General features: G+C 62.1%; 1 protein-coding gene across 1 annotated transcript; it reads right to left on the bottom strand.

The window, feature by feature from the left end:
* Positions 1-3,984: 3,984 nt before the first annotated feature.
* On the bottom strand, positions 3,985-12,517 carry CNPPD1 (cyclin Pas1/PHO80 domain containing 1). The gene is made up of 8 exons (XM_074966993.1): positions 11,365-12,517; positions 10,173-10,275; positions 9,036-9,117; positions 7,991-8,111; positions 7,771-7,899; positions 6,484-6,545; positions 5,768-5,885; positions 3,985-4,832 (listed from the first exon to the last, which is right to left on the bottom strand). Exons 1-8 carry the CDS (start codon positions 11,431-11,433, stop codon positions 4,137-4,139), a joined length of 1,380 nt encoding a protein of 459 aa, XP_074823094.1. The 5' UTR covers positions 11,434-12,517; the 3' UTR covers positions 3,985-4,136.
* Positions 12,518-12,943: the final 426 nt, after the last annotated feature.

Genomic DNA, 12,943 nt, shown 5'->3' with positions numbered 1-12,943 from the left:
ACACAGTCCAAAACAGAGCTTGTGGGTACACCCAGGACCCCTCAGTGAAGTCCTTCTGGGGGAGCAGGGAGCTTAGACCCCAGCCCTGGGGTTCCCTGTGTTCCTCCACCCAGCCCCAAACTGAAACTAAACCCACCGAGCAGGTTCCCTGCTGCAGCCTCCGTCCACATTCCTGGGCCGAGGTGTTACCTCCCCCTCCCCCTCCTGGCTCAGGTGACAGGCTCTCAGGTCTCCCGTCCCCAGGGCACATTCCCAGGTCAACACTCCCCCCTCCCTGCTGCGTCACATCGTCACAACTGGGTCCTGCTGTCTGGATCCCGAGAGGTGTCGGAGCAGACTGGGCCGCGATGACACCATCACTTCCACTGGCCTTGGCTGAATCCCAAACACTCCCCCAAACTCCCAGGGGCCCTTTCTCTTCCCTCCCTTATGGTTCTCCTTCGTCTCTCTCTCTCCTTTCGTCTTCCATCGAACAGGAGCCCGGCTCAGCCGGCCAACACGGCATCTCTTGCAGCTGCCAGAGCCTGGGACCAAGGGGGCAACAGAAAGCCAGGCCCTAAGCAGCCCGATGCTGCCATGAATCTGCCAGGTCGCAGGGCAGCCAAGGAGCCGAGCGCCAGGCCTGGGGTTTTGCAAATGAACGTCCGCACCTGAGATGATGCTGCGTCTCCCCTCGTGCGCCTGTTCATCTTGGCTTGTCCTTGAGGAAAGGGGATGAGATTTTAACAGCCCCCCTCCCCATCTCAGCTAACTTCTCCCCCGCCCCTGCTGGACAGATCTCACCATCTTTCCCCCCATCTAACAGACTGTCAGACAAGGGTTTTCTCTCCCCAGCTCCAGGGAAAGGGGACAGGGCTGCTGTTACCAGGAGAGCCTCCTTCACTCCCGTCTATTCCAAAGGCTCTGACGGCTTTTCCTCCTTTTCCATATCCTCAGTACAGGGCTCACAAGATTGGCAGCTATGTCTGCTGGGTGCTAACCCGGCTCAGGACCTGGCTACCAAACCCCCATGTGGCTAACGCTGGTTAATGTTGGACAGTGACTGGGTCACGGTAACACCAGTGTCTCTTTGGGCCCATTTATTCCACTGAGATTAATACAGCCCCCGGTGGTTCACCAGTCCCCCCTCCTCCTTCGCAACAGCCTCCTATCTTGTGCCCAGCCCTGGGCGCAGTGCCGGGGGCTGGCGATTTCCTTGTCTGGGGAGCTGCAGACCCAGCCCCTGCTCAGTCCCGGAGTTCACTTATTAACTGGACCCTGTGAAGGGAGCAAAGGGCAAAGGGGGGCCAGGCATTCCCCACATTCCTCAGGGGGCAACCGGCAGCTCCTCTCCCCACCCCCTACCACCACTGCAAGGAAAACCAGCCCAAACCGGGCCAGGCTGCTGGGTACCCCCACCAGGGGGCGGTCTCCTGGGCTGGTGAGAGGGGGCCAGGCCATGGGAGTCCTGTATGCTGGGGACCCCCCATGCTAAGCAGGGGGCAGTGGGGACTGTGATTGGATGGGACACCGATCAGGAGGGGGCACTCTCCGAGTCAGTGATCGCGGTGTGGTGGTGCCAGGAGGCCCATGCTGCAGGGAGCAGCTAGGGGGCTCACTAGGGGGCGCTCTCCCAGTCAGTGCTGGCTCCAGCATGGCAGGAAGGGACACTGGGGGGCACTATGCTGCAGGCAGGGGGGCTCTCCCTTGGGGGTCACTATTACTAGCAGTTAAGCACCAATGCTCTCCGCCCTCCACGAGAGACATGTAACAGGACCAGTCCCTCCCCGGGGGCCAGAAGCAACGCACCCAGATGCCCTGGGGTGGTGCTCAGCTCGCTCTGCCCTGCTGCCCCAGACCTGGAGGAAGGAGGGGGACGGCAGGCGGCTGGCAGGCTGTGCCATGGTGGGGGCAGCCCCTCCATGGGGCGCTAGGTGATGTGACTCATCTGTCACGTGTTTTCTCCTGCTCTCCCCTGGGGAAGCCAGGGCAGGGGTGAAGCCGGGGGGGGGGCAGGGGGAGGGAACGCGGTTCTGTCACAGGCAGCTGGGCAGAGAACACACCTGGAACGGGGGCCGGGGTGTCATGTTATTGACTTGAACTGGGACCATATAGAACATGGTTGCAACCAAGGTCCTGTAATGGCACCAAATCTTATATAAAGGGGGTCAAATGAGGTGTCTCAGACGAGGTTATGGTTGGCTGGTTAGGATGATGCTGTCTATCTGCGTGTATCATTTTTGTAGTTGAAGTTATGAATATTGGCTCTGTACTGTCTGTAGTTCAAACTTGTGCTCTGCTTCTGGGGGACACCCCAGACAAGCTGGTGTCAGCTCTGCCTAGCCTGCTGGATGGCCCATTAAGGACCATCAGCGACACAACTGACCCACTGAGAGAAGGCAGACACGTCTGGGGACTCAGCCAGGTGTGCAGGGACCTGCCTGTGGACAGGACTCTGAGGTGTTTCCAGGCCATGGGATGGGCAGCTTGTCCTTGGGATAAAGGAAGACAGACCACACGGCAAGAGACTATACAAAGCTGCTGCAGCTCCTCCATCTTGTCTTCAATCCTGCTTTTGACCTCTGGAGGGACTTGGCTACAAACTGAAGCTTTGAACCAAGGACTGAAGGACCCATCCCAGCTGGGGATGTTCTCCAGAGACTGGATTTGAACCTGCCATTTATTCCATCCCTGCTACAAGCCTGAACCAAGAACTTGGCCATCACTGGATGTCATTGATTCCATTTCACCAATTCTAGCTCCCGTCTGTATCTTTTTCCTTTTATGAATAAACCTTTAGATTTTAGATGCTAAAGGATTGGCAACAGCATGATTTGTGGGTAAGAGCTGACTTGTATATTGACCAGGGTCTGGGGCTTGGTCCTTTGGGATCGAGAGAACCTTTGTTCTTTTACTGGGGTATTGGTTTTCATAACCATCTGTCCCCATACCGAGTGGCACTGATGGGGATACTGGGAAACTGGAGTTGCTTGTGTGACTTGTGGTTAGCCAGTAGGGTAAAACCAAAGTCCTCTCTGGCTGGTTTGGTTTGCCTCGGTGTGCATAGAAACCCCAGCCTTGGGCTGTAACTACCCTGCTTTAAGCAGAACCAGCATCGTTACAGGGGGTGATCCTTCATCCGGGCCATGGAGATAAGGAGCAATCATGGTCCAGGTCTCGGGCAGCCTCCAGGGGGCCGGGGCAGGGAGCGGAGGACTGTTTTCTGCCTTGCTGCATGGCAGAGATGTTAGGCCCAGACCCAGTCCAGCTGGGGCAATTCCTCTCCTCCCACTTTACCAGGCTCCTCCTCCCACACCGTACTGCATTGCTGGGGGGCTGTGAACCAGCTGCCGTGCCCTGCTCAGAGGTGGCTGCATTTCAGTGGTGGGGGAAGTGTCCCTGTCCTGGGACCCGCTGGGACGAGAAGCGGTGGGAGAAAGGCCGAGACAGGCGCACGGCCAGAGCTACCTTTATTGGAAGAGATTTTCATCTACAAAAGAGTGAAAAGCAGGTTTAAAATCCCGCGTAAAAAGAGCTGGTGCTGGGCGGAGCTGGTGCTGGCACGGCAGGTGAGGATGGGCAGCAGAACCAGCCCCTTCTCCCCATGCCCAGCAGATCCACTCCGAGCAGTCAGGCCCCGTCACTCACACCCCTGACTCCCCTCTGGAGCTTACAGCCCCATCAGAGAGTGCCCCTGCCCCCCCAGTCTGCTCAGGGTTGCTCCCCCGGACCCTCCATTGTGCAGCCCAAGGGCCCAGAGCCTCATGTGTCACCCCTGCTCCCCCCACCCTCCACGCTGCCCAATGCAGCAGGGGGCCGAGATCCCAACTTCACAGGGAGGCACCAGTCGGGTGCAGGCGACTGGCACCCCTGCTTTGGGGCACCCTAATCCCCCAGCAGACTTGCTGCCCCCCATAGCCGCCATGCCAGACCCAGGCGCACGCACACACACACACACACACCCCACCCTGCACTCAGCTAGACCCTCCCCACAGCTGCCGTCCCCCAGTAAAGCCTGAAGGATCTGGTGAAGAGAAGCCCAACTCACGGGGTACAAATGCTGGCTTGGAACTAATGCGGGGGCCTGGCCCTCCCAGCCCCACAGGCCAGGGTCTCTCTAGGGGCCGAGCTGGGCCATGGGGGGTCACTGCGCAGCCCTAGCTGGGGAAGATGAATGTCTTGATTCTGCCCAAATTCATGGCTGCCTCCAAGGAGCACTGCTTCAGCCCCAGGGGGTCGGGCCAGTCCTGGGGGCTGGGGGCTGCGAACGGATGCCAGCCCCAGCTGGGGCTGGCCGAGCAGCCACTGCAGCGGAGCGCCGGGCGAGCGGGGCCCAAGCCGAGTCCAAAGGGGGCAAGCGGAGCGAAGGGGCTGCTGGGGCTCGTGCGGTTGGATCTCTCACAGGTGCTGCACCCTCTGTGGAGTTTCAGGCAGGTTGGGCCGAGAGGGGGCTCTTGCCGGGGACCAGTCTGCAGAGCAGAGCCTGGGGCCTCTGTGTAGGACAGTGCCGTCAGCACACTGCCCCATAGGTACAGTGCCGTCGCCGTCACCCCGCCACCAGGGCGGCGCTGCTCCTCCACCGTCTCGTTCTCCGCCGGGCAAAGGGAGCTGCTCTCGGAGCAGGAGGGGGAAGGGGGGCCAGGGAGCGCCAGCGCAGGGTCTCGCAGCTGAGTGACACAGGGGGCGAGGGGTGCCCCAGAGCACAGCGGGCGCCCACCATCCACGGGGAACAGCAGAGGCCGGAGGGCAGCGGGGCTGGCACTCCTCATATACACGACCTGGTGCACCACGGTGACGGAGGCGAAGACTGCAGCAATGCCGGTCAAGTACATCACGCCCAGCAAGCAGGCCAGCTGTGGGGAGAGAGACTGGTCACCCAGTGCCCCTTACGCCCGCCCGTGCCCGGGGGGAGCCACACTGACAGTTTCCCCAGTGCCCCTCATAGTGAGTTCAGTACCCCGCGGCAGAGCAAAACTGCCAAGGCCACACCAGATGCTGGCTAACGCCATGCAGGTGACGTCAGGGCTGGAACCAGGGCTCTCCGCTGCAGCCCTCTGCGCCAGGCTCTGACCAGCAGCTGGTGGGGGCGGGGAAGGACAGATCGCCATCCCCCCGCCAGCAGGAGTGACCCATGCTGACCTCTGGCTCTGTGCTGCCGGGGGCAGCAATGCACAAGCTGCTCAGCCCTGGTCCAGAACCGGGGGGAGGGTCGACGAAGAGGGAACAATCGTCACTTTCACCGAACTTTGCCCAGGAACCGCTTCTCCTTTTTGTCAAAAATTCATAAACCAAAATATTTTGGCAAAAAGCCTCGTAGCTCCTCCCAGAAATGCTGCTGCACTGCCTTGTGCGAAATACCCTCAATCGGTTGGCCCCCCGGACTACATTTCCCATGAGGCACCACCGGCCCTTCCAAGAGGGGAGCCTGTGGGGCATCATGGGAGTGGCTGGCTGTGATGAATCATGGGAAATGAAGTCCCGGAAGCAGAAGCGGCCACTGAGCTACATCTCCCAGGAGGCTTTGCGGCAGCAGCTCCAAGTAAAACGCTTCTGTTTTCAGGAGTCTGGTTTCTCAAAAACAAAAATTGGAATTTTCCATGGAAAATGTTCTGCCCAAAACCTGTCTGCTGGAAAGCAGCTCCCATCCCCTCCAGCAGGAGGCAGCGCACTCACGGACATCCCCCATAGCCAGGTCCTGGCTCTGGCCCATGGCCCCCTGGTTCTCCCCTTCCCATGGTGCCCCCTTACGGGAAGGCTACTCTGCCCTCGGGGCCTGGCCAGCTCTTACCTTCACCACCTGCTGGTAGAACTGGCCCAGGGCATGCTGCCAGAGGGACTGCTCCAGCAGGGCACACAGGTCCGTGTAGGTGAACCAGCCACGCTGGGTGCCCTGTCTCTTTGCCACGCTGAGGGGAAGGAACACAGTTAGATGTGTGCTCTGGGCACAGACCCTCCCCTGCCCAGGGCTGGGCCTGCAGCCGCCATCAGAGAATGGGTGGCTACCTCCTGGCAAAGCCTCTGCCCGTGGGTGCCGCTCACGAGCCCCAGGTCCCTGGCGGCCGAACTGCACTGGTGCCATGTGCGGCTCTGCTCAGGGCGAGCTCAGGCCAAAGAGGAGCTGATTTCCCCCTCTCTGCCCTGGGGCCTGGCATGTTGACTCCCCTCAAAGCCCCACCAGGGGAAGAGGACATAGAGCCCCCCCCCACACCAAAGGGATTCCGTTGCCGGGTGATCCAGGCCACCTCAGACAAGCTGTGACTAGCGCGGGCCTCACCCCAGCCCAGCCTAGAGCTCCCTGGGCAAGCCGACAGCCTGCTCCTGGGACGGCTTCGGCCGGTGGGAGGGGTTTGCAGAATGCAGCAAGGGGGGGGACCGAGGAGCCCAGGGCATGGTCTGGCCGACCCCAGCGGATCCGGGTATGGCAGGGCAGAAATGCCATATCTGCCTCAGAGCCAGACCCCTGCCATGAACACCCCCCCCCAACCCTGTGCCCCAAAAACCTACCATCCTTCCAGCCAGCTCAGCACTTCAAACAGCTCCTTGGGGTCAGTGTAGAGGCTCCAGTCCTGCAGGAAGGGAATGAATGGTCAGGCGGGAGGGTGGCAGTAACAGCCTAAGCAGGCCAGGCGCCTCCCCAGCCCCCAGCATGGACTGAGCAGGGTTAAGAGGGGCTGCGCAGCCATCTGAGGATGAATTCCAGGTCCATTTGGCCCATTTCCTGGCCTGGCGGGGGTGCTTCTCAGCCTGCCCACTCCCCTGGCCCCCTCGTGGTGTGGGATCGCTGCCAGCCTGCGCCCCATGCAAATCTCCCCTTCTCCACGCCAGCCCCCGACCCCCCAACCAGCCTCAGGTTAGCACCCTCTGCTGCCCAGGACGCTCTTTGAGATGCTCGAACCAGCACTTTCGGGCAGGCGGGGAGCGCCCCCTGCCAGCCAGCTGTGCACACTGCACGGACAACAGCCTCAGGGGGTTCCTGGCCAGGGTGGGGCGGGGGGGTGGTCAGGCAACAATCAGGGGCAGCAGAACTAGGGGGTATAGTGTGCGTGCGCAGGGAGCAGGCTGTTCCCAGCCCAGGCTGACTGGGGCTGGAGCGACCCACAGCAGGGTGGGGCCCACAGCAGGGTGGGGCCCACAGCAGGCACATTCCTCCACGTCTGTCTTATCTTTGCGGGCCAGAGGCAGGACAAGCCCATGGCTCATGGGGACAGGGAGCACCAGGGAAGCAGTCCCGCTGCACCCTGGGAAAGGGGCTGGCAGCTCCCAGGCAGGAAGCCCTCTCCCCCTCCGTCAGCTCATCCCCCTCCACGCAGCCTCTGATTTCACCCCAGCGCCCCGCCGAGTGCAGCACCTCCGCAGGCCCTGGCACGGCTGCCCAGGCCAGACGCCTCCTGGAAGCCTAACAGACACTCTGAGCGCTAGGCCCAGCCTGGAGCTCGTGCAGCTCCCACCCCGGCAGAGCCCCAAGCAGACCCAGGAGAGCCCTCTGCTAGTTAGCCGGGTCACTCTCAGCCACTACGAGCTACCCCAGCGCCCTGGCGCACCATTTCTCCTCTGCCCAGTGCCTCTCACCCAGACAGACAGACGCCGAGCAAGCATGTCCGGCCTGGTCTAGTCAACAGCGCCACGGGCAGGGACTGTCTCACTCTGGGTCTGTGCAGTGCCCTGCACAACGGGGCCCCGATCTCACTCGGGGGGTGTGAGGGGGGAAATGTCTGCGCAGCCCCAGCATGGAGGGCCCCGCCAGTGGGGTCGGGATACAGGCGCTACAGCGATGGCACCAGCACCACTTACAATGGCCCTCAGGAAGTTCATCTCCAGCGTGTTCACAGTCTGCACCCCCACCTTGCCGGCTGCGCCCCATTCGTCATTGAACACCTCCTCCTCCTCTCCTTCGTCATACAGGTACTTGCTGGCAACCATCTGAAAGCCAGGAGCACAGCGCCCGTCAGCCCAGCCCCCGGGGAAGAGCCCACCCCAGCCTCAGCCCCAGCCCACCCCGGGCCCTACTCACCATGGAGATCAGGAAGAGGTCCGAGGAGGAGATCTGCTGTAGGTACTCGGGGTTCCGGTGCCGGAGTCTCTCGATGTAAACCAGAGCCAGCATCATGGAGCAGGGCGAGATGCAGGCTTCCCTGTGACCACGGGGCAAGAGCAGGACTTAGGGTCCCTCTGCGGCCCGGCACGCACAGCGTCCCACCACCGCTGAGGCAGCCCGGCTGCTCCCATCCCCACCACGTATCGGGCAGGGGACACCACTGCCTGCTGCTGGGTGGAACAAGGCCAGCGTGTCTGTGTGCATGTGGGCACACCCCTAACTGCCCCCAGCAGACCACGCCACGGGGCTCGGATCCTCCTGCTGGCGAAGCTGCGTCCGGCTCCTCAGGCAGAGCGCTGGTTGGGAGCTAACAGGCCCAGCTTGTGCCCGCGGAGCTGCCCCGAGCGTTATGGCGTTCACGAGGGTCGTGGCTTTCTCTAGTGGGGAGAGCGGCCCGGCCGCAAGGCTCTGGGCCCACTCGCCCCCAGCCAGGCCCAGGCAGGGTAGTTCCGCCTGCGACAGGAAATCCTTCGATCCCTCGCACAGACAGGAATGGGCCTGCACAGAACTGGCTCCCTGCCCTGCCAAGGTGTAAAACCCCGAAGCCTCATTGCTCACTGTTGGCACTACAGAAACCTGAGAGCACCGGGCCCCGGGGAGCGGCCCTGGCTGAGCTACCCCAGGCTGAAATACAGACCAGACAGACAGGCACAGCGTACGCTGCCAGATAGCTCAGGGACCGGCTGCGCACCTCAGTCGGAAAGAGACCCGGGTCAGACCCCAGCCCTCGACCCAGGAGGGCATCACAGGAACAGACGAGGGAAAAGGCCCAGAGAAGGTCAGTGCTGGGCCATTGAAATCAAGCATGACTCCACAGGTTTGTGGGGATGCTCTGTGGCAAGAGGCTCCCCATCCAGGCAGCTGGTAGCCACACCGAAGCGTCGAGCCAGACCAGAGGCCCCCGCCTGCTCCGATGGAGCCTCCGGCTGCTGACAACGGGCTAGGAGGGGTCGCGTCTTACCGAGACACGTGGCAAACGTATTTCTTCTGCAGCCTGCGGATGGGGCTGGGAGCGGCTTTCTGGAGCAACTCGACGGCGATGTCTAGGACAGAGGCAGAGTGGCACAGGGATTAACACCAGCAATAATGCCCCCGCCCCCCAGCACTACTACCCTTCCCCCTCGCCCAACCCCCATCTATTCCCTCCCAATGCACAACCAACGCCAGCGCCCAGCCAGGAGCAACACCCCTCCACCCAGCGGCAGGCAGCTCAGCGGGGAATGGCTGCACTCCCTTCCTTGATTTCAAGAGTGATTTTTGGTGCCTGGCTTGAGACACCTGCCAGGCAGTGCTGAGCACCCGCCCTCGGACACCAGCCCCTGGGAGGGCGTCTCATGCTGGGCAGCCAGAAATCAATCACCAAGTTCAGCATCTGTTACCCCGCTCAGTAGTCAGGTGCTTACAGAGATGCTGGCAGAAGGACAGACAGACAGGGGCTCCCCAGTCGCAGTGGTAGAACCCAGTGGGGAATGGCCCAAACAGCTCTGAAATTTACACCCTGGTTATCAAACACAATTTGGTGGGTCCCTTGTGCCACGCCACCCCCGCTGGGTCACTGAGGCAATTCCAGGGGGCATTAGCACAGAAGTAAGCGATAGGGCAGAGACCCAGCACAGTGGGCCTTAGCCTCCAGGCTCTACCGTAACACAGCTAATAAATCATAATGAGAAGGGAGACATGCCGGGCACCGCTCCTGCAGAAACACCCCTGTACCGCTGTGCGTTGCATGCATGGGGGGCAACGCACAGCGGCACCAGGGAAAGGGGGCCAGAGCCTTTTCCCGGCAGCAAAAAGGGAGGTCAACCCAGCTCCGTCACTCAGGGCTGTGAACAATCCACCCCTCTGGAGGACGTTCCTACGCCGACCTACCCCCGGGCGCAGCCAGCGCTACGGCGACCGAAGAATTCGCCCGTCGACCTCGCCTCGCGGGGAGGTGGGTTAAGCACAGCGCTGGGAGACCCCCCCCCCATCCGCCCTGAAGTGCTGCAGCGGCTCAAATGTAGATATAGCCTTGGCAGGTGGCCGAGTTCATTCAGCCCGTGAGCTAGTTCCAGTCCCTGGCTCAGCACACGTCCTCGCAGACACAGGCACGACTCACCTGCCACCGGGCTGGAGAGATTATCCAGGCTACAGTCTTTGTCCCAGCCATAATACAAGCGCTTCCGCACCCTCTCGCTCAGCTGCTGGTGCCCTGGAAGAAACTGAAGACGGGATGGGAAGGATGAGAACAAACCACCCAGCCCTGGTCCCAGAAAGATGAGCTGGGTCCTCAATCCTGCAACTGGATGCAGGCAGGTGGATCCAACTGCAGGCTCAGGGTTAGAGGGACCTGTGTGCTCCTGCCGAGCACTCAGATACCACGGTGACGGGTGCCATGCGGGCACCTGGACTGATGGGAGGGTGGGGGGGATTACATGGGCAGAAAGGGATAGGTCAGAAACCAGAAAATCCCATGTCACTATAGAAATCCATGATACGCCCACAGCTTGAATACTGCCCCATCTCAAAAAGATACATTTGAATTGGAAAAGGTGCAAAGAGGCCAAGCGCAACAAAAGCGATTCGGGGATGGAACAGCTTCCGTAGGAGGAGAGACGTAAGAGGAGACTGGGACTGTTCATTGTAGGAGAGAGACGACTAAGAACATAGGAACATCCACGCCGGGTCTGACCAAGGGTCCCTCCAGCCCCGGGCCCTGTCTCTGACAGTGGCCAGCGCCCACACAGGGCAATTATCGAGTGATCCATCCCCTGCCGCCCAGGCAATTGGAGGTTCAGGGATCCCTGCAGCATGGGGTTGGGTCCCGGGCCATACTGAGGGGATCTGAGAGAGGTCTACAAGACGATGACTGGTGTGGAGAGAGTGAACCGGGAGGGGTTATTTACCCCGTCACATAACACAAGAACCAGGGGTCCCCCAAGTGGGTTGAAAACAAAGCCAAGGAAGCGCTTTCACACAAGGCCCAGTCAGCCCGTGGGACTCCTTGCCAGGGGACGGCGTGAGGGCCAAGACTACACTGGGCTCCCCCCCGAACCAGAGAGCTTCCTGGGGCAGGAAATACAAAGCATGAAGCCACCAGGCTGCCGCTCTGTGTTTAAGCTGGAGGCCAGACTCAGACATGAGGGGCTGCCGGGGGCTGGAGACGGCGGGGCAGGCCGGGAGCCTGGGGGGGGCGCGGGGCCGGGAGCCTGGGGGGGGCGCGGGCCCGGGGAGCCGGGGGGGGGCGCGGGCCCGGGGAGCCGGGGGGGGGGCGCGGGCCCGGGGGGCGGGAGCCTCGGGGCGACGCTCACCGTGAACTCCTGGAAGCCGCTCAGGGAGAAGGCCCCCTCCTCGTCCAGCAGGAGCCCGTCCAGATCCATCTCGGGGGCCGCCGGGTGCGCCAGGCTCCAGCCAGCAGACTCCGGGGCGCTGGGTGCTGGGGCCCGCTCCGCACCGCAGCGGGGCTAGGACCGGCCTCTCTCCCTTCCTCTTCCCGGGGCAGGGGGCGGTCTGCGCCCAGCCCTGCCCACCGCGGAGCGCAGCCCGCCCGGGAGCTGCCGGCGGTGATTCGCCAGCCAGGCTCTTCTGCGGCCCCTTTGCTCAGCGCCCGGATACCGCGGGGATGGGTCACTTAGTGCTTGTGACCGTGAGTCTGATGGGGCGGAGCCAGCCGGGAGACCCGCCAGGTACAGCGCCGAGCCCCCATCCCACCGGGCAGCTGAGTGAAAGCAGGATGGTCCGGGTCAAGCACTGGGCTCGGAGCCAGGACTCCTGGCTTCTTGTTCGCACCTCCAGCGGGGGGGCTGTGACCCTGGCTGAGTCACTTCCCCCTCCGAGCCTCAGTTTCCCCTTTCTGCAAGCTGGGGACAGCAGCGCACCACTCAGGGGACTTGTGCAGACTGTTCCATGGGTGTGAAATGCTTCCTGCTCCTCTGGAGGGCAGGACACATGGGTGAAGGATGGAAAATTATTACCTCCTGGCAGCTAACAAGCAGCTGGAGGATTTGAGATTAGCATCCCCCCCTTAACTGCCAGGACAAATCTGACCCCGGGTTCAGAGGAGCAGCCGTGTTAGTCTGTATCCGCAGAAAGAACAGGAGGACTTGTGGCACCTTAGAGACTAACCAATTGGTCATTCTTGCTTGTAGGTAGAAACATGACGAGAAATGGTCACCTTGGCAAGTGCAGGAAGTGGCAAAGGGATTAAATGCCACATTCTGGGCCCGGGGCCGGCGTCAGCCCAGTGGCTGAGAGGCCTGCCCAGTAACCAGCGGGGACTCGCATTTCCCTGCCCTGCAAGCTGCCTCTTTTGGGCACAAACTCACCCACTGTGAGCTTTGTCACAAGGACATCCCGGCCTGCCGCAGCGAGATGACATTTTGTCAAACCCCCCGCCCGGTCTGGTGAGATTGCAGTGGGGCGGATTGGGGCAGCCGCCAGAGTGGTGGTGGTGGTGGCCCGGCGGTTCACCCCCCTGCCCGGGGAAGGAGTGAGTGAGGGACCCGCTCCGCCTGGGGCACCCCCTGGGAGCAGACATGCCGGAGGCACTGGCCAGCCAGGCCCTCCTTTGGAGGTGACCTTGGCGGGAGGAGGAGGGATGGCCCTGCCAGAGAGACTGGGCCCAGCGAGCCGGCTCCTGACATCCCTGCTGGTGGGATCTCCAGGCTGCCCCCCCCGGGCCCAGCCTGGGCCCCACAGCAGAACGCGGTGCCCAGCTGGGCGGCCGGCTCCCCGCCGCCCGGCTCATGCTAAGCTCATGCAAGGGGGCGGGGCTTGGGACAGACACCAGCGCCCCGCCCCCCGAGACAAGAGCGGCTGCTCCGCGCCCCGCCGCCAAGAGTACGCATGCGCTGTTGGAAAAGGGTGCGCCCGCCGTCGCGCGACCCCTCC

This window comes from Natator depressus, chromosome 11 (assembly GCF_965152275.1).
Source record: "Natator depressus isolate rNatDep1 chromosome 11, rNatDep2.hap1, whole genome shotgun sequence".
Taxonomy (NCBI): domain Eukaryota; kingdom Metazoa; phylum Chordata; order Testudines; family Cheloniidae; genus Natator; species Natator depressus.
The sequence above is the reverse complement of the archived record's forward strand: the minus strand, read 5'-3'. Positions and strand labels throughout refer to the sequence as shown.

What these genes read in the sequence shown, in the direction of transcription:
- CNPPD1 (XM_074966993.1), bottom strand. Translation starts at nt 11,433, where the DNA reads ATGGATCTGGACGGGCTCCTGCTGGACGAGGAGGGGGCCTTCTCCCTG. An exon ending in ACCTCTTCCTGATCTCCATG is followed by an intron (nt 7,900 to 7,990) that starts GTGAGTAGGGCC and finishes CCTGGCTTTCAG; the next exon opens with ATGGTTGCCAGCAAGTACCT. An exon ending in CTGAGCTGGCTGGAAGGATG is followed by an intron (nt 5,886 to 6,483) that starts GTAGGTTTTTGG and finishes CCTTCCCCTCAG; the next exon opens with CGTGGCAAAGAGACAGGGCA.